At 43.9% G+C, this 26831-nt stretch overlaps 1 protein-coding gene across 9 annotated transcripts in view; it reads left to right on the top strand.

The window, feature by feature from the left end:
* Nucleotides 1-6385: 6385 nt before the first annotated feature.
* IKZF2 (IKAROS family zinc finger 2) overlaps nt 6386-26831 on the top strand; it is a 101391-nt gene continuing 80945 nt past the window's right edge. For 2 of the 9 annotated variants that reach the window (XM_069733414.1, XM_069733419.1), the window contains exons 1-3: nt 6652-6833; nt 16667-16715; nt 20801-20905. In XM_069733414.1, the coding sequence (XP_069589515.1) occupies nt 16682-16715; nt 20801-20905 (139 nt within the window). In that variant the 5' untranslated portion in view covers nt 6652-6833; nt 16667-16681. Of the gene's footprint in view, nt 6834-12933; nt 13063-16325; nt 16581-16666; nt 16716-20800; nt 20906-26831 lie in introns of those variants that run through there. The other 7 variants (XM_069733412.1, XM_069733411.1, XM_069733417.1 and 4 more) reach the window with 6 other exon arrangements.

Below are 26831 nucleotides of genomic sequence, written 5' to 3' on the forward strand. Positions count from 1 at the left end.
CCTAACTTTTAGCCCCAACCCTAACTTTAGCCCCAACCCTAACTGTAGCCCTAACCCTAACTGTAGCCCTAACCCTAGCCCCACTCCTAACCCCAACCCTAACCCTAGCTCGAACCCTAACCCTAACCCTAGGCCCAACCCTAACCCTAATGGGAAAATGGAAATAAATACATTTTGTTAATTTTTTGTTTCCCTAACTAAGGAGGTGATGAATGGGGGTTTGATTTACTTTTATAGCAGGTTTTTTTAGCGGATTTTTATGATTGGCAGCCGTCACACACTAAAAGACGCTTTTTATTGCAAAAAATATTTTTTGCGTTACCATATTTTGAGACCTATAATTTTTCCAGATTTTGGTCCACATAGTCATGTGAGGTCTTTTTCTTTGCGGAACGAGTTGTCGTTTTTATTGGTACCATTTTTGGGCATGTGACATTTTTTGATCGCTTTTTATTCCGATTTTTGTGAGGCAGAATGACCAAAAACCAGCTATTCATGAATTTCTTTTGGGGGAGGCGTTTATACCGTACCACGTTTGGTAAAATGGATAAAGCAGTTTTACTCTTCCGGTCAGTACGATTACAGCGATACCTCATTTAGATTTTTTATGTTTTGGCGCTTTTATACAATAAAAACTATTTTCTAGAAAAAATAATTATTTTTGCATCGATTTATTCTGAGGAGTATAATTTTTTTATTTTTTTGCTGATGATGCTGTATGGTGGCTCGTTTTTTGAAGGAAAAGATGTCGTTTTCAGCGGTACAATGGTTATTTAAATCCTTTTTTTTTATTGCGTGTTATTCCACTTTTAGTTCGGCGGTATGATAATAAAGCGTTGTTTTTTGCCTCGTTTTTTTTTTTATGGTGTTCACTGAAGGGGTCCTGGGGGGACATCACTGTACAGTGACAGATCACTGATCTGACACTTTGCAGAGTACTGTGTCAGATCAGCGATCTGACGTGCACTGCTCCTGGTTTACCAGCGCCTGCTCTTAACAGGCACTTGATAAGCCACCTCCCTGCAGGACCCGGAAGTAGCCCCGCGGCCATTTTGGATCCAGGGCCTGCAGGGAGGAGACGCTCGGTAAAGGTGAGCACATTGCCTTGTACACCTTTTGTGTGGCACCGTATCAAAAGCTTTTGAAAAGTCCATGAAAACTACATCCATTGGGTTCCCTTGGTCCAGTCCGGCACTTACCTCTTCATAGAAATTGATCAGATTAGTCTGACATGAACGGTCCCTAGTAAACCCATGCTGATACTGGGTCATGAGGTTATTCCTCTTCAGATACTCCAGTATAGCGTCCCTAAGAATGCCCTCCAGGATTTTACCCACACTAGAGGTTAAGCTTACTGGCCTATAATTTCCAATTTCAGTTTTTGTCCCCTTTTGGAATATTGGCACCACATTTGCTATACGCCAGTCCTGTGGTACAGACCCTGTTATTATGGACTCTTTAAAGATTAAAAATAATGGTCTATCGATGACTGTACTTAATTCCTGCAGTACTCGGGGGTGTATCCCATCTGGGCCCGGAGATTTGTCAATTTAAATGATTTTTAGACGCCGACGTACTTCCTGCTGGGTTAAGCAGGTTACATTTAATTGGGAATTTTTATCACTAGTCATTTTGTCTGAGATTGGAATTTTCTTGTGTAAATACTGATGAAAAAAAGTCATTTAGCATATTGGCTTTTTCCTCATCCTCATCCACCATTTCAACCAGACTATTTTTAAAGGGGCCAACACTATCATTTTTTAGTTTCTTACTATTTACGCAGTTAAAGAATATTTTGGGATTATTTTTACTCTCTCTGGCAATAAGTCTCTCTGTCTCAATCTTTGCTGCCTTGATTTGCTTTTTACAGAATTTAATTTTCTGTATTTATTTGATGCCTCATCACTACCTACTTCCTTTAATTCTCTTTAATTCTCTTTAATTGGGCAGCACGGTGGCGCAGTGGTTAGCACTGCAGCCTTGCAGCGCTGGGGTCCTGGGTTCGAATCCCACCCAGGACAACATCTGCAAAGAGTTTGTATGTTCTCTCCGTGTTTGCGTGGGTTTCCTCCGGGCACTCCGGCTTCCTCCCACATTCCAAAGACATACTGATAGGGAATCTAGATTGTGAGCCCCCATCGGGGACAGTGATGATAATGTGTGCAAACTGTAAAGCGCTGCGGAATATGTTAGCGCTATATAAAAATAAAGATTATTATTCTCTAAATGCTTTCTTTTTGTCACTTATTGCGCCTCTTACAGCTCTATTTAGCCATATCGGTTTCCTCCTATTTCTAGTATGTTTATTCCCATACGGTATATACTGTGCGCAGGTCCTATCCAGGATACTAATAAACGTCTCCCATTTTCTTTGTGTATTTTTGTTTCTCAGGATATCGTCCCAGTTAATTGCACTAAGATCCTCTCTCATCTGTTGGAAATTTGCCCTCCTGAAGTTTAGTGTCCTTGTAACCCCTCTATTACACATCTTATTAAAGGTTACATGAAAACTTATTATTTTGTGATCACTATTCCCCAAGAGACCCCCAACCCTTATATTTGATATGCGGTCTGGCCTGTTGGTTAATATTAGGTCTAGCAGTGTCCCTCTTCTTGTTGGGTCCTGAACCAGTTGTGAAAGGTAATTGTCTCTCATAGTTGTCAAAAACCGATTACCTTTGCTGGAACTGCAGATTTCCGTTCCCCAATCTATTTCCGGGTAGTTGAAGTCCCCCATAATAATGACTTCCCCTTGAGTCGCAGCTTCATCTATTTGCTTTATGAGGATATTCTCCATTGCTTCCATTATTTTTGGAGGCTTATAACTAACCCCTATCAGTAATTTGTTATTTTTTCCCCCTCCCCTTATCTCCACCCACAGGGACTCTACATTTTCATTAGATTCACCCATATTATCACGCCGGATGGGTTTTAGGTCTGTCCCACACGTCCAGATAATTCCGGTACTGGAAAAATCGGTACCGGAGTTATCCGGTGGCAGCCGTGTGCCGTCCGTGTGCCGACTGGGTACCACACGCACCATGCAGGAGACAGCGCTACAGTTAAGCGCTGTCCCCTGCTTTGGGTGATGAATCCAGAATTCATTCCTTCTTCCCAGCAGCGTTCTCTGGAGAGAAGGAATGAAAAATCATTTTTTTAAAAAATTTTTTGTTGTTAAAATAAAGTTCCCGGTAATCTCCCCCTTCCCACCCCCTGTGCGCCCACCCGCTGGCATTAAAATACTTACCCAGCTTCCTCGATGCTTCCATCCTCTCAGCGTCGCACCTCTTTCTGTATGAGCGGTCACGTGGTGCCGCTTATTACAGTGATGAATGTGCGGCTCCACCCCTATGGGAAGTGGAGCCGCATATTCATCACTGTAATGTGCGGTACCACGTGACCGCTCATACAGGAAGAGCTGCGACGCTGAGAGGATGGAAGCATCGAGGGAGCTGGGTAAGTATTTTAATGCCAGCGGGCGGGCGCACAGGAGGTGGGAGGGGGAAGATTACCGGGAACTTTAACAACAAAAATTAAAAAAAATATATATTTTTCATTCCTTCTCTCCAGCGAACGCTGCTGGAGAGAAATGAATGGGGCTTCAGCACCACAAGCTGGGGGGAAAGCGCTTACTGTAGCACTGTCTCCTGCACGGCACACGGACAGCTTCCGTGTGCGGTACGTGTTTTACACAGACCCATTGACTTTAATGGGTCTGTGTGATCCGTGCGTTCCCACAAACACTGACATGTCTCCGTGTTTTGCAAACGGACACACGGTCCGTGAAAACACGCCGACATGTGCAGAGACACATTGATTTTAATGTGTCTACGTGAGTCAGTGTCTCCGGTACGTGAGGAAACTGTCACCTCACGTGCCGGAGCCACTGACGTGTGAAACCGGCCTTAAGGACGATTTTACATACAGACACACCCTTCCCCCTCGCTTATCCGTTCGGTCATTTCTGAACAGACTATAGCCCTGCAAGTTGACAGCCCAGTCATGGCTCTCGTCCAGCCATGTCTCAGATATCCCCACCATGTCATAATTATGCTCCAACAACATTAGTTCTAATTCGTCCATTTTGTTGGCGAGGCTTCTGGCATTAGTATACATACACTTTATGTATCTCTCTGTACCTCTATTCTTTCTTAAAATATTTATTGATCTAACCCCACCCCCCATGCCACCGTCACCCCTTACTTCCTTATTTGTACCTAGGTCTCTACCTGCACTATCTTCCCCTCCTAGAAAATGAATACCCTCCCCCCAATTCCTAGTTTAAACACTCCTCCAACCTTTTAGCCATTCTCTCTCCCAGCACAGCTGCACTTTCCCCATTGAGGTGCAGCCCGTCCCTAGCGTAGAACCTGTAGCCAACTGAGAAGTCGGCCCAGTTCTGAAGGAACCCAAACCCCTCCTTCCTACACCAATTCTTGAGCCACTTATTAACCTCCCTAATCTCCCGTTGCCTCTCTGACGTGGCACGTGGTACAGGCAGTATTTCGCAAAATACCACGTTGGAGGTCCTTGCTTTCAGCTTAATTCCCTGAAATCATTTTTAAGGACCTTCCACTTACCTCTGTCATTTGTGTCAATGTGCACCATAAAATTGTGTGGTGTATGATTTCATTAAAAGACTTTATTCTTACTGTGTGTTTTATCAACCCTTTAACAGCTATAGGATTAGCAATGGATAGGTGTCTTGTTGACACCTCTCCATTACTAAGCCAGGCTTAATGTCACCTTACAATAGGAAGTTGACATTAACCCCTCATTACCCCACTTGCCACCACTACAGGGCAAGTGGGAAGAACAGGGCAAAGCTCCAGAATTGGCGCATCTAATAGATGCACCTTTTCTGGGCAGTTGCGGGCTGCTGTTTTTAGGCTGGGGAGGGGGGCAAATTCATGACCCCTTACCAGCCTAAGAATAGCAGCCGCACCTGAGAGTTTGGCCGGGTTGGTTTAAAAACATAGGGGGGACCCCAAGTCGGGTTTTTCATTCATTCATTCTCCCCTGCTCACCGGCAGAGCAGGGAAGAATGGACGAAAGCCGTATTCAGCACCTGCCGCCAGGGAACAGCGCTTACAGTAGCACTGCTTCCCCCGTGGCCATTCGCGCACACGGAGAAGTGTGCACTGTTCTCTGTGTGCACGTGTGTGGCACGCTTTGCGGCCCGTGTGTCCGGGAGAAAATGGACATGTCTGCATGTTTTGCACATGGACACACAGTCCATGAAAACACGCTGACATGTGTCTACGGGTGTCAGTGTCTCCGGTATGTGAGAAAACTGTCACCACACGTACCGGAGACACTGACGTGTGAAAGAGGCCTAAGTCTATGAGAGCCAGGATGAGGCCTGGATGAGGTCCTCATAGACTTACAGTACACGGAGTTGTGACCACCGGCTCGCTCCATGAGAGACAGCAGCGTTCTGGCAGGAGACCGACCGGAGCGGTGGTGATAGAATGTGAAGAAGGCGGCTGGTAAGCCTAGGACTGAATGCAGGGACCTTACATTAGAAGCACCACTCCATCGCTGAAAAAAAAAAAAAAAAAAACATGAGTGGCGCTTTCATTATACCCGGAGCCTTTGCACCCACCATACCTTAAAGTGGATTTCTCATACAGATAAATAGGAAATGTTTGGCAAGTGTTTTAAAACTTTAAAAAAATATATTTTTAGGATTTTCCAACTGATCAAAAAAAAAAAAAAAAAGCTCAGTATAATATATCATTTCAAGTGTATAATATATCATTTCAAAACCTAACAAGTTTTCCAAGCAGAATCCTCTGGGAAATGTGTTTTTTAAATAAAGTTTTGGAGGGAATTTTTTTTTTATCCTAATCCGTATTTGCAGAGTTTGGGAATTATTTTTCTCCTTATTTTTTTTTTTCTTTTTACTTTTCATTTGCCAGCGCCCATCCTGGATCGGATGGCGGGTGACTACCACTTTTTTTTTCCAGCCAGGCACTTTTGAAAGCCTCTTCACAAAATAAAAAAAAAGTTAAAAAGAAAAACCTAGAATGAGCAGCTGAGTGGATTTCCCACAGAAGTGAATAAGAGATTTCCAATTGTTTTAAAGATTTTTAGAGCGGATCTGCGTTATAAAAAAAACCCATCTGTCCCTGCAGCATCCACAGAGGCTGTCACCCAGCTTTACCAGAGGACGGAAGGGCAGGTCTGCCGGTACACGGTGGGATCTGGCAGTGACGGATGGGGAAGATCCGACCACCACACTCCAGGAGAGGACACGGCGGACGGTTTCACGTGTCGGGAGTTGTAGTGACTGGAGATTGTATTTTGCCGCATCGGGTGGGCGAGCTGTCCTCCTACACCCGGCCAGTGGTGGCGATGACGCCCGGTCACAGGGGCCATGCCCGGCTCTACAGTGGGAGAACCCAGGCAGCAGCAGCACACGCAGGAGCCGGGGAGGGCGCAGAGCGGCGGCGGCGGCAGGGGCTGCACATCCCGGGGATACTGTGTCCTGGATCCACCCCTGGCTGCTGAGATCACTGGAGACATTCAGAGCCGCGGATCAAGTGCACTGTCCTGTAATCGATTGCCGAGCGCCTGGAGCTGCCAGCCTGGATTTATTGGCCGTGTGTCTGGGGAGCTGCTGCCGCTGCCTGCTTCATCCGTTTCTCTGGGTTTGACCAGCTGTCCCGGGCTAACCCCTGCCTGGCTCTGTGCAGATCATGGAGGAAGTGGGAGCTGGATTACCCTCCGCTGCAGCACCACTGCCCTAGTGCCCGGCGCAGCTGCAGAGCACCAGAGGCGGCGGGCAGCCCCAGGGATGGCAGCAGTGTGGCCCCGCATGCCCTGCTAAGGTAATGGCAGCCGTGCGCTCCGTGCTGCAGGTGACGGAGGAGGAGGGATGGGAGGGGGGCACAAACTTGTTATTGTCTGGCACTGTCACTGCGCTGCCGACTTGTTGATAGCAGGAGGAGGGGAGGGAGCTGTCACCCTGGCTGTCGCCGCGCTGTCACCCTGGCTGTCGCCGCGCTGTCACCCTGGCTGTCACCCTGGCTGTCGGCGCGCTGTCACCCTGGCTGTCGGCGCGCTGTCACCCTGGCTGTCGGCGCGCTGTCACCCTGGCTGTCGGCGCGCTGTCACCCTGGCTGTCGGCGCGCTGTCACCCTGGCTGTCGGCGCGCTGTCAGCCTGCCTGTCACTGCGCTGTCAGCCTGCCTGTCACTGCGCTGTCAGCCTGCCTGTCACTGCGCTGTCAGCCTGCCTGTCACTGCGCTGTCAGCCTGCCTGTCACTGCGCTGTCAGCCTGCCTGTCACTGCGCTGTCAGCCTGCCTGTCACTGCGCTGTCAGCCTGCCTGTCACTGCGCTGTCAGCCTGCCTGTCACTGCGCTGTCAGCCTGCCTGTCACTGCGCTGTCAGCCTGCCTGTGACTGCGCTGTCAGCCTGCCTGTCACTGCGCTGTCAGCCTGCCTGTCACTGCGCTGTCAGCCTGCCTGTCACTGCGCTGTCAGCCTGCCTGTCACTGCGCTGTCAGCCTGCCTGTCACTGCGCTGTCAGCCTGCCTGTCACTGCGCTGTCAGCCTGCCTGTCACTGCGCTGTCAGCCTGCCTGTCACTGCGCTGTCAGCCTGCCTGTCACTGCGCTGTCAGCCTGCCTGTCACTGCGCTGTCAGCCTGCCTGTCACTGCGCTGTCAGCCTGCCTGTCACTGCGCTGTCAGCCTGCCTGTCACTGCGCTGTCAGCCTGCCTGTCACTGCGCTGTCAGCCTGCCTGTCACTGCGCTGTCAGCCTGCCTGTCACTGCGCTGTCAGCCTGCCTGTCACTGCGCTGTCAGCCTGCCTGTCACTGCGCTGTCAGCCTGCCTGTCACTGCGCTGTCAGCCTGCCTGTCACTGCGCTGTCAGCCTGCCTGTCACTGCGCTGTCAGCCTGCCTGTCACTGCGCTGTCAGCCTGCCTGTCACTGCGCTGTCAGCCTGCCTGTCACTGCGCTGTCAGCCTGCCTGTCACTGCGCTGTCAGCCTGCCTGTCACTGCGCTGTCAGCCTGCCTGTCACTGCGCTGTCAGCCTGCCTGTCACTGCGCTGTCAGCCTGCCTGTCACTGCGCTGTCAGCCTGCCTGTCACCGCGCTGTCATCACATTGTCACCCTGCCTATCACCGCGCTGTCACCCTGCCTGCTCCTGGCTGTCACAGCGCTGTCACCATGGCTGTCACAGCACTGTCACCCATGCCCCTGCCTGTCACAGCACTGTCACCTTGCTCGTGCCCCTGCCTGTCACCCTGCCCCAAGCTGTGACTGCACTGTCACCCTGCCCCTGACTGTCACCTTGGCTGTCACAGTATTGTCACCCTGGCTGTCATAGTGCTGTCACTCTGACCTTGCTTGTCATAGCGTTATTACCCTGACCCTGGTTGTCACACTGTCCCTGACTGTCATAGACGCTGTCACCATGCCTGGAATCATGCACCTTATACCTGCGTGCCTCTTCTGTCTCCCTGCCTGTCCTCCTTCTCCTGCCTATCTGCATGTCACCCTGCTGTCCAAATGCTTATCCTACCTCGTCTGCCTGTCACTCTCCTGTCCATCTGCTGAATTTTATTCTGCTGCCTGCATCTCTACTTTTCACCCTACCTGTCACCTGTCCCTGTTCTGTCTGTCATCCTGCTGTGCACCTGTTTATCCTTCTTCTGCTGCTGGCGGCCCTACTACTTTTCATCCAACCAGATACCAGTGCCTGCCAGTCTATCCCCTGCCTGCTTGTTCTCACTGCCTGTCACCGCTGTTCACCTGTTTATCTTTGTTCTGTTATTTCTACTTTTACAATGTCAGTGCACAATATATCTGTCTGTCTGTCTGTCACTGGTGTCTGCTTCTTACTTGTACCTGTTCTTTCTTATTCTGCTGCCTGCTTTTCTACATTGCACTTGTGCCTGAGCCTTTTCTGCCTGCTTGTCATCCTGCTGTCCATCTGATAATCCTGCGTATTTTTCTGCTTGTCCTTCTACTTTTCATCCTGCCTGTCACCGGTGTCTGCCCTCCCCCGTCTGCGCCTGTCACCGCTTTCTGCCCTCCCCGTCTGCCTGTCACCGGTGTCTGCCCTCCCCCGTCTGCCTGTCACCGGTGTCTGCCCTCCCCCGTCTGCCTGTCACCGGTGTCTGCCCTCCCCCATCTGCCTGTCACCGGTGTCTGCCCTCCACCTTCTGCCTGTCACCGGTGTCTGCCCTCCCCCTTCTGCCTGTCACCAGTGCCTGCCCCAACCACTCCGTCTGCATGTCACCAGTGCGTGCCTCCAACCACCCAGTCTGCATGTCACCAGTGCCTGCCCCCCAACCACCCAGTCTGCCTGTCACCAGTGCCTGCCCCCAACCACCCAGTCTGCCTGTCACCAGTGCCTGCCCCCAACCACCCAGTCTGCATGTCACCAGTGCCTGCCCCCAACCACCCAGTCTGCCTGTCACCAGTGCCTGCCCCCAACCACCCAGTCGGCCTGTCACCAGTGCCTGCCCCCAACCACCCAGTCTGCCTGTCACCAGTGCCTGCCCCCAACCACCCAGTCTGCCTGTCACCAGTGCCTGCTTTCCCTCCGTTCTGTCTGTCACCAATGCATGCCCCTATGTCCAACTACACACGTGTACATCTGGTGTTATATGCAGCCATTGTCATTCAGTGACTGTAATAATGCTTCAGTAGGTGGCGGTTCCACATGAAGGTAGGGAGGGGAGTCTGTGTCTGAAATGTTGGGGTGCATAAACCTATTGGTGATGTATCTAGATCACAATCAGTGTTGACCACCATTTTTTTTTTTTCTTTGCCCACACTGTAAGGGCTTGTTCAGACAAGCATGTAACTGGGCAGTGTGCTGTCTGTGTGTCATGGACCATACATACAGGCCACATGCACACGTGGCAAGCGTTCCAGTGAACATGGCCGATTGTTTCCATGTAGACAGTCGCAGCGTGCACTCCCCTGATTCGATTCACAGAGCAGACTAGTTATTGTAAATGGCGGCAGCACCTGCACTCGTCCGATACGCGGATAGACACATGGAGCCGGTCACGTCTGCAGTTTGCGAGCATCATTGTCCCCAGCGTTGGTCTGAGTGTGTGAGGCTGTACATGTAGCTGCCAGGACAGCTGTGCCAGGCACTGTCCAACCCCACACTTCTTAATATCGGCGGTCCTTGTGGTCAGAGTGTGAATACTTATTGCGTAGAAGTGGAAATGTGATGATGGGGTCTCACCGTAATCTCGTGTGGGGCCAGGTTGATATTCTCAATGATGGGGTTTGGCAGTGAAGCCTCATATGAGGTGACCATGGACAATGGGTGACCATGTACATCGGTGGGATGTAATCCTGGGCCAGGACTGACGCACAGCTCTGCTATACCGGTTACACGCCCGTCATGTGATGGCAATGTCGCATGAATCGCACTCCACTGTGAAACGCAGATGTCATGTGGCTGATGGGCTCCTCCTTTCCTGCAGACTAAATAATCTGATATTGGTGAGTTGTGATCAGCTGCAGATTCCCTGGGCTCCGGCTTTTTAGTTTCATTGCATTTCCGAAATTGTGAAATTGATCCCATGGGTGCAACTCCGATGACTTACCTGTATTGTCTGGGAGGTGATACAACCTGTGTGATTGTGCGGGACACTGGATGTCATGTAACCTGGAGATGACTGATGTGACTATGTATGTAATGATGGCCCTGGTGACAATTACTGATGTGACACTATGACAACACTTCCAGTCATAGGAGGAATAATGCGACAGTGCGCCATGGTATACATTATAACCTGGTGGTTTGGAGTGTTGACACTGCTCTTGTATGGGAACTATTGCTGATTTTAGTCATAGGCTTTCACACTACAACACTATGGGTTAATAATGGCCAGGCTTGGGGCACTCTCAATAACATCAGATTGGAAAAGTTTTTCACTATTTTCAAATTTTGGGGGATACCGTAATTCCAAAATAATGTCAATCATGTCAAACATCCATGAAACTTTATTATGTTTTACTTATATTGTGCCATCATATTCTACAGCAATTCGCATATAGGTAGTCGCAGACCCCATTGGGGCTCACAATGTAAATTCCTTATCAGTATGGCTTTAGAGTGTGGGAGGAAACCCACGCAAACACGGGGAGAACATACAAACGCCTTGCAGATGTTGTCATTGTTGGGATTTGAACCCAGGACCCCATGGCTGGAAAGTAACAGTGGTAACCACTGAGCCACGGTGCTGCCTGGAACTTTTACTCAGATCATAATACCCAGCCAGATAGGTCACATCTGGAAACCCACCAAACCGGCTCATATATGAGGCAGTTATCTCAGGTCAGGAGACCGGGCAGAAGAGCTAGGGCTGAATATTGAAAACCAAGCGCTCTCCATGTGTCACAGACTTCGGCCTTAGTGGTGTTTTTATTGTTTTGTGATGATGTTCTTTAATGTTGGGGATACTTTGGCATGGCTGTGTTATATCCCAGGCCTTACCGCTGCTTGCTGAACAGATTGATGTTGGGACACATTGTTGTTGGTGTGACAGCTGCTGTGGATGTTCATACAGAAATGCTATGGTTGTGCTACCTTCACTAGTTCCAAGGTTGAGGATGGGAGCTCGTTCTCCTAGAACAGAACACTTTCCTTCTTTAAACTTCGGTATTACAAAGTCACTTGGGAGAACTATGCACCGATAGATACTAGATGTGCTTGGCGTAATGTGAAAGGTAGCAAGGTTTCAGGTTTTGTACCCTTCATCAGGCTTAGGTTGGCCACCAGGAAGACATGGATGACTTGGTGGCCACACAAGACCTGTTTCTGTACTGGAAGCTTGACACTATTGCCATTGAGGAATGTCACTCTAGATCTAGACTTTTTTTTTTTTTTTACACAGTCTTCTTGGTGACCTTCTCACGCCCGATGAGCAGTATACAACCTGAAATGTTTCTTTTTTTCACCTTTATGTCCAGCACTTCTATCTCATGTGATGTGTTAAGTTTGGATATGAGAGAGAATAGATAAATTGTTGAAGCATACCTTGTGCTTATTTTTGGGCTGTTCCCACAAGTGACTTCGTAATACATCTGCTATGGATGTGACATGTCTGGGTGGAGCACTAGTGACAATCGAATATACATATTGCCCATTCAGAGAGGAAGAGGACTTGAACTCTATAGTGCCACTTATTGGAAGTAGCGATCCTACAAGTCATTATCAACCCTTTAACGATTCTTGCAACATGACTTGGGATAAAAGCCAAATCAGAATCTCAATTTGCAGACAGTGTTTCGGGGTTTTGCCCCTCATCAGTGCAGAGTATGAGAACTGATTTGGCTAGGTGAGAGGCTCTGGACTGGGGTCTAAGGGGTAAGGTTTCTCCTTGTGGAGAGTGACATACCAATATGAGGAGGCTTATTCGCCATTTAATGACTATGGAGTAACTGGAGGGACCCTACATGTGGTTGATAAGACTACCTTGTTGGAAAAACTGCAATTCCCAAAGTGCCATAGCCACTGCAAGCTGGGAGTTGTAGACATGTATGACATGAACAGAACTCCATCCCCTGACAAGTAGGTATCACCTGGCAGTGAAAAGGTTAGTGTTGTGCCTCAGTAGATGGCAGTACCCGAGGTCCTCTCCATCATCGGAGTTGGATGCTATTGATGGCCTTGATCTTGGCGTCTCACCAAACCAACCTTGTCCTCACCTAGGAGCTGTCCTTTCCCTGTTTTCCTCCCTACACTTTTTTTTTTCTCACCCCTCTACCTCCTCCCCTTTCCTCCCCTTTTTTTTCTTCTCCTATTTTCTTTCTCAGCTGCTTCAGAAATAACCGGTGGATCCAGTTTTGTTTCTTGTTAATCTCATTGCTGGAGCAATGACCTCCCTCTCCCTCTTGCTTTCCTGAAAGTACGTGACATTCCTAACTTTCTTCACTAGTCTGCACCTCACCACACTCATCCTCACTGCTCTGCACCTCCCTTGGACTCATCACTACTACCACCACTATCCTCTCAGGACTGCCCTGCTCCTCCGCACTCTTCACCTGCTAGCAGACATCAATGGGCCAGCCCCACACATGAGGTAGTGACCTGTTTAATGTGCGCTCTTATCTCCTCTACATACTCGCACACCCTCACTGTGCTTTACATTGGGTTATTAGTATTTCTTCCATTATGGCTTTGTACATCTTATGTGTCAGGAATCCTTCCAATATATGTTAGTGTATCGAGATCAATAATTCTATTGTCTTATAGATGTAGCAGTGCTGATTTGGTTGTGTGCGCTTTCTGTGCCGTGTCAGTTTCCTAATAAAAGTTTTACTAACGCCTGTAATGGTCTTCCGTACTTCTCCAGGATTACCTGCAGTCCTTTGTAAAACCACAGGTGGCTCAAAGTATCGCAATCTGTTCTGCAAAATGACAAAATCACGCCTGCTACTTCTACCAGGCTTGGCTCTGTTATATCTTCATACATTTTTTTTCTTCTTTTTTTACGATTTCTACAGACGTTATGGGTTGCACTGGTTGTCTTTTACAAATTCGGTAAAAGTGACGCGTAGACTTGTGCCAAGTGCGTGAAGCAGCTAGAGACTTCACGTGGTGCGGACGCTTCCGACAGAAACTTTAAGACGTGCCCGTCACTGGGTGATGGGTGCACAATCGTTTCGCGGCATTTTTAAGTACGCAGTGTCAGATGGCAAATATCCGTCTGTCTTCTGTCTCCTGCATTCTGATACTTTGTATGCACGTTTTCCTTGGCCGAGATGAGATTTAATTTGTTTTCTCCGCCAATTGATGTCTTAAGGACTTTTTGCACGCAATTCTTTAAATAAGGGCAGGTGCACCCCTTCCATTCCGTATGATGCGCTGCAGCATATGTTGGTGCAATATATCTAATGGATCTCTTCTAGATTTTTGCCTGGTCGTTTCTATACCGCCTTGGAAAGTTATGTTTGCATTTGAGGACACTCGGTCGCTTCTTCACTGCGCCATGCCATCACTCCCTCTTATCTCGGTTGCCCCAATTCAGAGTTGGTTCCTGATTTTTATCTTTTCCGCCCTCGTATGTGACACATGAGTCCTAAGTAACTGAACTTTCCAACCTGTTGAATTTCCTTCTGAGAAGTAGCCCAGGCACCTCTTCCTCTTTGTCATGGTGGGTCTGTAGCATGTGGAAACAAACCTGTAATCTGCTGTCTGTGAAGGCAATTGTATCTGTCTGACAAGGGGGAAAAGGAGACCAGAGAGAGGGAAAAGTGCTCCTGCCATAAAGGCTGCAGATAGTTATAGACTTTTTTTTTTTTTTTACTTTTTTGGGAAGTGATTTGGAGACAGGACTTGAAGCTGCTCACTTTCCAGTAAGTAATGCAGAAATTCCAGGAGCAGGAGCTAAATATACTTGGTGGATCAATACTGAAATGGCTGGTTGTGAATAATTTAACTGGCCGTGCTGGAACGATTTGGAAGCTAAGAGCAAACGAGGAAGAGGTGACAAGAAAATTCCTCTTCGTTCCCCATGATATAAGCTCTAGGTTCTGACAGGCGATTGGAGTGTTTATTTCTTTTTATGTGTTTACTATTTTCTCCACTTACTGTAAATATTTATCTTTAAAGTATTTAGTGTAGCAAAAAGAGACTTTTCATTTTCTATCCATTTTGTCACTTTACTCGTTGACATGCGGGCTCTAAGTATTACTGCGATTTGATGTGCGGTTGTAGAAATAAATTGACGACATCTCACAAGCGGTTCTTTATGAAGGTAGTGGTGGTAATCTTCCATTCTGCAATGGTTTATCTTTTAAGAAGATAGGGGGGAGAATAGCTTGGGTAACAATTCCTGTAATAAGTTTGTGTTGCCCGTGGTGTATGATTTATGCCGGATTTGTTTGCTTCCGTTCAGTAGCTTCAAAACTGTAAGAAAATAGGGGACAATAGCTTAAGTAGCAATCCCTGTAGTCCGTCTGTATTGCCCATGGCGTATGAGTTATGTATTGATGGTATTCTTCTTCTTCTCTGTAGTTCCAAACATGTAAGAAAATGGGAGAATTGCTTAAGTAACAATTGCTGTAGTCATTCTGTATTGCCCTTGGTGTCCGATTTATGCCTAATTGTACTCTTCCGTTCAGTAGTTCCAAATCTATGAGAAAATAGAGATTAGCTTAAGTAGCAATTCCTATAAGGTGTACTTTGCTCGTGGTGGTGGTCTTTTCATTTTGCAATATCAAATCTTTTAGAAAATAGGGCAGAATTGCTCCCGTAACAATTCCTGCAGCAAGTATGTAATTGCCTGCTGTGTATGACTTGTACCATCATGGTAATCCGTCATTCTGTAATGGTAAATCCTTAAGAAAATAGTAAAAAATTGCTTAGGTAACAATTCCTCTGGTATGTGTATTTGCTGATGCGTCTTGCATTGTTCTGTAGCATGGAACTGTTCTTTTAGCTTTTGTACATCCTGCAAGGCTTTTCCAGTATAAATCTGCTATACATTTTGTTTTTGGAGCGTTAATTCTACAAGTGCCGTCCTGCAGACATTATGTGCAGCGCAATGTCCAAGGGATCAGACGTAGCCCAGGAAGCAATCACGGACTGACCACATAGCCATTCTGTTCTATAGATTGGACCCAGCAGAGTTTCTGCTGTGCGATGTACGGTAGCCCATACATTATTTAATCTCCCACCATTTCCATGTCCATCTCCTATGCTATACACTGCAGTGGAGGAGACTGGCTGACATATCATGTACAGATGATACAATATAGCATGTACTATTGTGTAACCACCATCAGGTAAGGTTCATTCCTTCTCAGTTTTTTTTTTTTTTTTTTTTTTTTTTGCTGTGGTCGACAAGTGTCATTCGCTCTACTGTATATTTTTTTTCTAATTACTGGATTTTTCTGATATTGCAGTCTATGCTGAAGAACTGACAGTAATTCCAGTAAACTGACAAGAACTTGGCAAGAACTACTTGCTGAAATTAAGAACTTTTTTTTTTAAAGACCTGTATCTCTTGGTTTTCTTGAAATCAATGCGAATTTCACTGTCTATTAATTGGTAAACAGTAGTGTAATTACATGATGTCATTTGTCCTTTGATATCATAGTAACCTATGGCACGCTGTGCGGAGTGCTAGCTAGCTTTTTCGTGGCTTCAAAGGGGTTAAGTGACATAAGACAGGAAGATAGTAGCATAGTAGTGTGTGACAGCACTCGGCTCACAGGGAGGACATAGGTACTTATGCTGTGTTCTTACAGGGGCTCTCCTATAACGCTTTCTCTTTATGTTGTGCATCTGCTGGTGATAGGACTATAACCTTTTTATAGTATTTTTTGGGAGGATTTGATGAGACTTAATCTGATATCATATAGGAAAATTAATATGAAATTAAATGTTCTATCTGAAAAGCGCTACGTTTAGTCCCTGCCGATCTGAATAATGGCCATGCACTTGACGGAGGACACCAGCAGGGCTTTCATAAAAGAGGGTCAGTTTTCCAAAACCTTGAAGCAGATAGACCGATCTGGAGTGGTACATTACAAAAAGATGAAGTACTGGATCTCGCCTGGTGGCCCAGGTCTATACACAGTCCAGCAGACACATGTAATTAGTTTGTTACATATGACACATTTATTTTCTTGTAGGAATGTCTATTGTTCTTAAAGATGTCCTATTATTCTTTGTTTCAGCACTGCTCTTTGACTATGGAAACAGAGAGACCCGATGGCTACGTAACTAGTAAGTGACCATTTCTGTGTTATGTCCTTTGCCTGTCATACTTGGGTTAATGGTTTTCTTCAATCCGGGATGTTTATGCCTAGCTTAGAGCAATGTTTCACATTCTGTAGTCCTCACAACTTCCATTATAGGCCATATTTTCAGGTTTTCCTTAGGGTTGCCTAGGTGAAAGAACCTGTGCCGATTTCTGATCCCTTGCTACTAATTCCATCATCTGTACAACTAAGGAAACCCATGGTCTGTTGGTGGGCCACGAGGACTGGAGTTTGGGAAGCACTGGTTTAAAGGGACATATTATAGAGACATGTGTCTGGATCCCGAAGATGTCTTCAGCCACCATGACCTCCCATGGTTCTCAGTGTGTTCTGGGTTAAAATTGCATTGTTTCTTTGTGTGTTCCGGATGTTTTAGGGTTAAAATCAGTTTTTGGTTGAGCTCTATATTTTGGTTACTTCCTATAGAGATATGGGATACTTGTTATACACCTGTTACTAGCCCTTGAACTTGAGCCTGTAAGACCTCGAGAGGTTGATGTTTGGTTGTGTGGTGGGGATTCTCGTGATCATGTCTGTGTTTAGTAGAAACCCTTCTACTTGATTTCTGGATGTCCCATCTGTAACGATATCTCTTGGGTAATCCATTACACTATGCAACTAGTTTTTTCAGTTCTTCACGAAGTTGCTCAGAACTTGATCCTATAGTGAACTGATGTGTAAGATATTGATTATACACTGCTTGTACATGGGACTGATTTACTAATTTCAGCAGTGGAGAACATGCGAGCAGCACATAGTAAATATTGTAATAACATCCTATTTAGTAGGACATCCAACATTTGTGGATGACGTTTTGCAAACCTTTACTATTCTATAATGCACTTATTGCTTCCAGGTAGGAATCTTCAGCCGTGGTACTGTGCAATGTCATGTATAACTTGTACGTTTACGTAGATTACTATGTACTTGGCACAAGGATAATTTACTTACGTGGCACAGTGCCATCACTCCGTTGTATGATTATGAAGCTGGTTTTGCTTTTTTTCTGCTCCTACAGAAGATCTGACCTCCGGACAATTGGTGGACTACTAATCGGTTCCTGTAGACTAGTATTAGCCACTGTGCATCTTAGTGCTACATGTTGTGTCTCAGCCTGTTGACCATGTTTTACCTATGACTTGTGCTTCTGTATTTTGATCTTCGTTTTTAAATGCTATACAGTGTCCATGGATGACATAATATCTCCTCTCCGACTCTCTCTCAACAGTAGTATACTACATGATGGGAAATTCTTTGTCAGTCGTGATAATGTGCTTGTGTTGGGTTATTCATCAAGACATCTTGGCCAATTTCAATACGTCAGGTGGCTTATGTGTCCCATAAGTTTTTGGGATGAAAGTGATAATTTAAATTGTCACAAATGAATATAAGGTCTAGTGTTCCTGCGTACAATTAATCCCCAGATGCTGATGTTGAGTTTACTATATATTCTGTCATGTGAATGTACTATGGTTTTCATGGAAAGGGTCATCAAACCTACCAAGTGCTTCCAACTATTCAGCAGTAATGATCAGGATTGGACGTGCCATTGGTGTAACCTGTGCAGCTGCAGAGGGGTCCAAGTGTTAAGGTTGCCCACCTCCACCTCTAAAGAATGTGGAATTGGATTGCAAAGGGCCCATATATTGTTGTTGCCCAGAGCCTTCTGTCTGTGCCAACTTCTGGTGAGAATAACAATGGTGTGCAGTTACATTACTGATAAAATGGTGAATCCTCACGCTGTTGTGGCTTCTTAATTACCATCTGCTACAGGTTCTTGCAGTTTTCAGTTTCCTAAGAAAACCACATTGCAAATGTGATGCACACGTCCTTAATTATTCCATTGTGAGCTGAATAAATAGTGTAATGTAATGGAAACTGAGGCTAGGGTTCTATTTTGACTGGTGGCATCCACATTTTCCTTCCAGACCATAACGTCATAATTTCTATTCTGCATAAATTCTGTAAACTACGATAGAAACCTACACGGCCACATCATTTCCAAAGACCTAGTCATCTGCTGTTCAGTGGTCCAAAAGCCTGTGACCATCAACCACCATCTAGGAAATCGCCTACTGTCTATGAAACGGCTCCTTGTCATCGCTTCAAGGATGATACCACTAGGGTAATAAAAAAGAAAAAATGTGGGTCACAAATCAGACATATACTGGTAAGCTTTAGTGAGTGCAACACAAACCCATATTGGTTTCAGATCAGTGATTCATTCTTAATGTTTCATGTCTTGGTAAAAAGTTGCCTATTCTGATGGAGCATTCACAACCTACTTTAGGCCTGTTTGGTTTTATGTGAATATTGCTTAAATGACTGGTCCAACAGCGTCCCTTCTATGGCCTATCTTGGTGGGCAATACTGTAAATTGAGGCCACAGGATCCCCTTCAACCTATAACGAGGAGTCGTCCTACAAAAAAAGGACTCCCACATATCAGATATGTTGGTGTGTCCTAAGAATGTCATAAAGGTCTCCTCTGAATACACCTTTAAATACCCAAACAGTAAAAGTTCTCTAACTTTCCTTTACTTGAGCTGATATTAGAGAATGCATCTTAAGGGGCAGTTTGCCGATGGAGTCTTGTCCATGGACTTGGGATATGTACATAGATCATCACTCATGGCCATAACATATTTCATCTTTAGGGCTTTTTTTCAGCATTTTTAAACACTTCTTCAATCATTTTTCATAGTGGGGTTTTTTGTGTTTTTTTTTTTTTTTTTTCCCTTGATGTGCTTTAACTGATATTTTTCACATTTTCTAGAGAAGTCTATGGGGAAAAACAACTATTCCCAGAGCATTCTGTATCTTTTAAGAGCAAATAAAAGCCCACTGCCCTCATTCTACCCACCCCCCATTAAAGTCATAAACCAAAACCAATTGCGATTTATTATATACTTATTAATGGATCATCTGAATGCAGTTTTTGTCGTCAAACAAAATACTCAACAATTCTCGAAAAAGTGTTCACCTCTAGATCTTCGGTTACACACTGACCGACCTGTATTTTTGTAGTTATTGCAATCTCAGGACCCAGGTCACCATTCCACCTAGATAATTTTTCTGCGTCTAAATTATTATTATTTTATTTTTTATTTTTTTTTGCTCTGTCACTGATGATAAAAGTTGTGTTTTACAGGTCAATGAGATTAGTCATTTACGCTGCAGGGTTGCCTATGGTCTTATAGAATTTTTTTTTTTTTTTTTTTTACATTGTCGAAATTCATTATGGGTGAATCAACCCAAGAATTAATACGACATGGTTATTGCTTGTATTTTTTTTTTTTTTTTTTTGGATACTTGCTCTTGCTAGTAATAATTCTTCACTTGTAAGAAGTCATAAAATCCCTAAGCAATGGAATGCCCTTCTAGCTGGGAATTGCATCCACAGGAAAGAACATGTTAAGACTCTGGAAGAAAACATTCTACGAAGAGAAGGATCCTGTTGCAGATGTGATTCCTCAGGAGTTTTTGTTGGATGGACACCGGTGTCTGTGCTCAAATTGCAGATTTTGAGAGTCTGACTCTGCGGTCCTTTATTAAAGAACTGCTACAAGGTGTAAGAATAATGAAGTGGTGATGGGTAATTTCGCACTAAATACTGATTTATTTCCGCCCTTACATCAGACTATGGCTGTTTCCGGACATGTTGGACAGCTCTTGGCTCGATCCCGTTAATACCATCTCTATACAGATTGCCCAATACTTTTTTAGGATCTGCATTTCTGTAATAGAGATGTATCTATTATTAACCCCAAACTCTGCATAATGACAACCGACCTGCATGTAAAACTGCCCTTGCACATTGAATCACAGGGCCAATATGGCTCGGCTGCACGTGACCAAGGCAATATCTGGAGGGTTAAACGTTCCACCAGGTACTTTGGAATATCCCAGTAATTCTCGAGTATAGACAGTTCGTGAGCAGTAGTTCTGGTCTTCTGATTGCTACATTCTTGACGTTCATCAAGCTGCTGCCCCACAGGCAGATTTCTAACTGATCTTTCTTTCTTTATTTTTCTTTCTTTTTCTCAAACAGGTGATAATGAGCTTGTGCCCGAGAGGGACCACTCCAACATGGCTATAGATTTGACCTCCTGCACACCCAATGGGCAACATTCTTCCCCAAACCACTTGGCAAGCAGTAAGTCAACAGTATTTGCTAATAGAAGTCACGATTGACCAATTTGTACATCTGTTCAGAACCACAAAAAAAAACTTTTTTTTAAATTTCTCCTCCCTCGGAGACATTTTGTCCAACAAAAAGTAAACGTAAAGCCTGTCTGATCATCTTTGTCTGAAGTCATCTTCTCTTATTATAAAACTAAGCAATTATAAAGCTAATTAATGAGTTTCACCCAGAAAACTTTTTTTTTCTGCTTTTTCCTCTTGTTTTTTTTCCAAAATGGCTACCGTATATATTGTATTCACACCCAGATTTGATCAGTGGGGGGAAATAAACACGCACACATCTACAGTGCCCCATTGAATCACATTGGTATTTTTTTTTTTTTTTTCATGGACAGCGCTCAAAATTATATCAGTGTGAACCTTTCTTTAAAGAGGGCGAATTTCATATTTAACCATCATTCCTGGCAGCTGTACTGTAAGGAATCTCTATATGCCCTCATGCTCAAATTTTGGGCAGGACGAAATCCAGACTAGCTTCCTCATCACAAAAAAACTAGTATATATTACTCAAAAATACTTGAGTATTTGAGAGAAAATACTGCTTTTGGGTTAAAAAAAGAAAACAAAAAAAAAAAAAAACAGCCACAGGAAAAAGTTTTGGTTTGATTGACAGGTGCTTGGTGAGTGGGGAGATCGCCGGTCGAGTCCTCTTCCTGGATCATTATGTCGCTCTCTAAAACTCTGCCATATTCTAAGTAGGAAAGAAAACTGTTGAATAATTTGCAGGATGACATTTAGAAGCCTAAGATTATTGGTATCAGCCGTATGGAGCTGCTGTGTTGTTGCACATGTGCCGAATAGCTTTTCTTGTACATCTGATTTGGGGTGGTTTCTGCAGCTCGTGCATAGATTTTGTTGAAATATTTTTTTAGATTTATACAGAAATTTCTGTACCAGACCTTTGGGTGAATAGATGGTGCCCATGGATAGCCCTGCTAGTATGCCATGCTGCTTATTCTTGTGCACACTTCTCTGCAAAATCTGCCCCCATCATAGAAGTCAGTAAGTAACTGATGGCAACCTTGTGCTCTCAGTAACATTCATTTTAGAGTAGAGGATCCCTTAGAAACAGCAAATCCATAAATTAAAGTATGTAAAGTTTTAATAGTGTTTTTTTTTTTTTTTTAAATAAAGTCAAGAATGTCATTATTATTATTATTATATTTTTATTTTTTTTTTTGTGGGGGGGGGGGGGACTTTCTGTGCTGGTAAATATATCATTTTTTTAGTGGGTATTGCAGTATATATCTCCTTCCCATCTTTAGGCTTAACCCTTTACCGACTCTCTGATTTAGGCTTCCGTCACACATTATTTACATACGCGTTGGTATGGTGGTGCTTATGGATCACACGCTGTGAGTCAATGAGTCCGTGAAAAACCAACTAACAAAAATAACAAAAAAAGTAGCACTTGGACGTCATCCATGTTTCAGCCAATTGTTGTCTACTCTTTATTGTTTAATGGGTTGGGAATTCTTGGATTTTTTTTTTTATGGAATATGAGAAAAACTGATTCCACACTGGAAAATGAACGCATTGACCAAAAATTGATGAAAATTGGATCCCGCACACTGATGGCTAATGGTGTGTTTTTTTTTTGTTTTTTTTTAATTAGCTAAAAGTAATAAAAAAATTTGTCTGAATGGGCGCCTACTTCCCTTATGAGCAATTGATTGCCAGGTCACCCATGCACTTGTACTACTAGTGCCCTAATATTGAAGTTGTTTCCTAAAATTGCTAAAAAATGAGATCCATGTGGATAAAGAATATCGGTGGCATTGTACCTGCAGGTTTCTATACAGTGTAGCGGGCACTGAGTCTTGTCTTTTGCATGGCAATCATCAGTAGCTTTTATGTTTAAGTATTTTTTTTTTTGCCTTTTTTTTTTCTCCCAGTGACTTAAGCATATGTTGTGGCATTACATTAAATAATAATGAATTCAGATTTAGTGTTAAATATAATTTAAATATTCATCGCTCCATTAGGTTTTGGTCAAGTAATTATTTCCATGTGCCTTAAATACTTAAATTGAAAGTGTACTGCATAATTATTTTTACTGCGGCAAATCCGTTCTATTGATAGCTCTTCTTTGCTGGAAGCATTAAGTTTTACACTTTCAATTTCTGAAATTCTAATGAGGCCTCCAGAGCTCGCGCTGTAAGATGACGAATGTTCCAGGTCCGATAAAGCCCACCACAATGTGGAGTAAGCGTCTAAGCGTGGTCAGTCTACTAGTTGAACGAGATAAAGTGTGCTGTAATTCGCAATGGCTTGGGCCGTTTTCCTTCCTTTTGTGGCCAGCGTCTCAAGGTCTTTGAATGTTGTGGAAGGCCGTTCTGCAGAAGTGTCATTTGAATAGAGCCGGCGGAGCTTGTGCTTTAGCAAACATGACCAATTATCCGCCGGTCTCTAGAGAACTGAACACCTCATCTCCTGGAACAGTGGTGTTAGTTTCTCCTGGGATCCCAGCATTCGATAACACAAGCAGGTGATTCCTTCACAAGGTGCTGCTCAATGTTGCTTGTGTGCCGGTAGCTCTCGATATGTTCATGCCTTATCCTTCTAATGACCGTTTTATTGAGGGATTGCAATTTTACAAGCCCCGTTGTAAACTTTTTCTTGTTGGAAGAGATCCTACACCACTCACTTTTCCAGGGGATTACCGTAAACTAATGAACGTTCGTAAAATTAGTGACTAATTTCATCAGCTTAAGCCTAGGGTTACACACAGACTTATCTGGTGGAACGGTTGTATTAGCACTGTCACCAGACAGTCGCAGTCTATAGGAAAACCCATGCTGGTGTGATTAAAATGCTAGGGACTCAATTTTTTATGTATTTTTTATTCCTTCAAGAAGCATTAAAGATGTTTTCTAACGCTATGATTATTTTTCTTCACAAATGGATTCTAAAAGTTTACAAAGGATTTTAAAAAAGTAATGCTCCACTTTACCGATTATCTTCAGCTCCCAACACTTGTGAGGACACCTCCATGGTGATACCCTGGTGTCTTTTCCCCAGCTCAATCCATAGTACATCCATACAATACGTGAATTTTGTAGCCAGTCATTCGCCGCAGCAGTGACCTCAGTGGTTTGGACACATTACCACCACAGCCAATAATTTGGCGGCAACCGTGCAGGAGCCAAACGTCATACTGATGATAAAAACTGACATCCCTCGATTTATTTTTATATTTTTTTGGTTGGGGTATCAGTGGCTTACTAGCATGGGTGCTTCAGGTGATGATTAACATGTTTATTATGTATTATTTTATTTTTTACCATTGTAAGCTGTGTGTGGCCAACCACTTTTAAAGTTGTGTAGATAACATTTTCATGCTTTTTTTTTTTTTCTTTTAAATATTTGAAATACAAGTGAACAGTAAGCGCATGTCCACGGGGAGGAGATTTCATGAAATGTCATCCACATACTGTGGAGAAAATCCACAGAGTAAATTGACCAGCACTATGGATTTTACATTAACATTATTTCAATCTATGCTGTGGATTTTTACCAAGAATGTCAGTTTTTTTGCAAGGGAGGAGAAACTTGTATTTATCAGAAAACCCACAGCAGATTAATTTTTGTCGGACTCTCTCTAAGGGTATGTTCACCCAGTTGTTTCTCATAGACTTTTCCGTGAAAACACGCTATGAAAAGATTGCAAACGTTTCTGCTCCATTTTTTTTTTTTTTCCTCTACACTTTTATGGTTTGTTTTACAGTTTTTTTTGTTTTTTTGACCCTTTTCTACTTCAGTTGATTCAGGATTTCAATTTGGAGCATTTTTTTTTTTTTTTTGGAAAACCATCGCCATGTACATTTTAGATGTGCATTCCCATTAAAATGATTAAGTTTATGCAAAAAAAAAAAATATCTGAAACAGAATTTTATGTGGATTTTGGACCAAAATCTGCTCCAAAATCCACATCCAAAAGCTCTTTGTAAACCTACGTTTAGGCACTGGTGATCCAAGATGCCATCCGCATAACACCTTGTGGTTTTTCCTTGGTATGTCTTGCTGTCGACAACACTTTGCACACTCATGTTACATAAGATAGATTCAGGGAGGGTAGAAGTCTCTGTTATCCTTTGAGTACCAGCCAGATTCTCTGTAACTTATAAAGGTTATTAATACTATTGTAAATGCCGTTACTGCTATGCAATATTAAAGAGTAACTCCAATTATGTTGCTGCCCAAGTCTCCTACAAGAGTGAGTGGTCCAGTTTCATGGACAACCTTCCGTTTTCGGCTCAATGTAATTATTTTATTCTATATCCATGTTGTCCTAACCCTTTTCACTTTCATATACTGGATTGTAATTTTTTTATTTTCAGAGTAAACTTTTTAATTCTTTGTGTATCTACTTTGGATATAGGAGCCCAGACCCCTTCTATATGTGACCACTCGCTCTTGGGATACATTTTAGATGGTGTTGCTACAGTGTAGAGTTCTTGAATGTTACCCGAGATGGCAATTCATAAAACATTCTGACCAGAGGTCACCTTGCTCCTTCCACTACATAAGGCTCCGGTTAAGACTTTTGCCGGTTACAGTGGAGGAAGTCTGCCTCTCAGCTCCACGCTATCTGTGTCTGTTTGTGGTATCCAGGACCTTTTCTCTTTCCTGTAGACATCATTCTCTGACAAATCCATACACAATAGCAGAGTAGACGAGATCCAGCCTATTCTATAGAAAGAACCCTACCTAGCTGGATTTTCTCAATGTCAACTGGTGACAAAGGGGAGTTGAAAAACAAGTTGTTAAATGAGACAACAGAAATGATGATGTAGCGTAGCATATTTTTATGTAAGACCAAAGCAAATACTGCGTAAATCGCAACTCTCCACACAAACTAAGGCAAAGGTTTGTTCTGTATTTTTTTTTTTTTTTCAATGGCAGGGAATTCCAGGATCTGAAATCTATCACTGCTAGGAAAGATTTACATTACATAAATGGCCTTTTCTTTAATCTTTCATATCAGACCTTAGAGGTTCTAATGAATGGAATTTGTCTTCCTGCTGAGTTTTCTATCTATCTATAATCTTAAATTGTTAAAAAAATAAATATATATTTTTTTGTGTATTTTAAATCCAGAAAATAGAATAGTTGTGTGTATGTGTGTGAGTAAGGCACATATGCTTTTGTATTAGTTATTTGTTATGCAATCCGCTGTCGAACAACCACAAGACATGCATGCTTCGGTAACTCAAACATATTTTACGAGCATGCCGAAGACACTCTATTAGCACATTGATATGAGCAGGTAATGCATTATCCCAGCACGTTCGCTCATCACTAATTATCATCTATTAAATGCTTCGTATCACATTTTTCTATAACAGAAATATTTGACCTATTACAGCTAACATGGCTGAAAGGAAGTTGTAGCTATTTCCTGTTTGAGAAAGAAACACATACTTCTTAGTGGGGGGGGGGAGGAATTGAACAAGTAAGTGAAGTGGGCTGTCTATGATTACGAAGAAAGCTCTGCCTTTTTCTCCAAAAATAATGCTACTATTGGACTGTATAGGTAGACCATTGACTGTAGAAACACTGATTTCTGGGGTTAAAAAATGTAGCCTCTTTTTTTCTAATCTTAATAAAAACCCAATTCTATAATAATATTATAGGGATTACCCACTTTACGGACAACCCCTTCTCAATTACTATACTCCTCCATGTAAAATAAAAATAACCTGTACTCAACATCTGCATTACTGACCTCTGGAGGAAGTGAGAGAGAAGCAGAAGCGCTAACGTCTTCCGGATTTGTCAGTTTCATCGGAAGGAAGTGAGCGCGAGAAGGAAGTATGAGCGAAGAGGTTGCAGGGCTCACGTGGCCCTGGAAGATCCAGAGCTGACGCTGGAGGTGA

This window comes from Ranitomeya imitator, chromosome 7 (genome assembly GCF_032444005.1).
Source record: "Ranitomeya imitator isolate aRanImi1 chromosome 7, aRanImi1.pri, whole genome shotgun sequence".
NCBI lineage: Eukaryota > Metazoa > Chordata > Amphibia > Anura > Dendrobatidae > Ranitomeya > Ranitomeya imitator.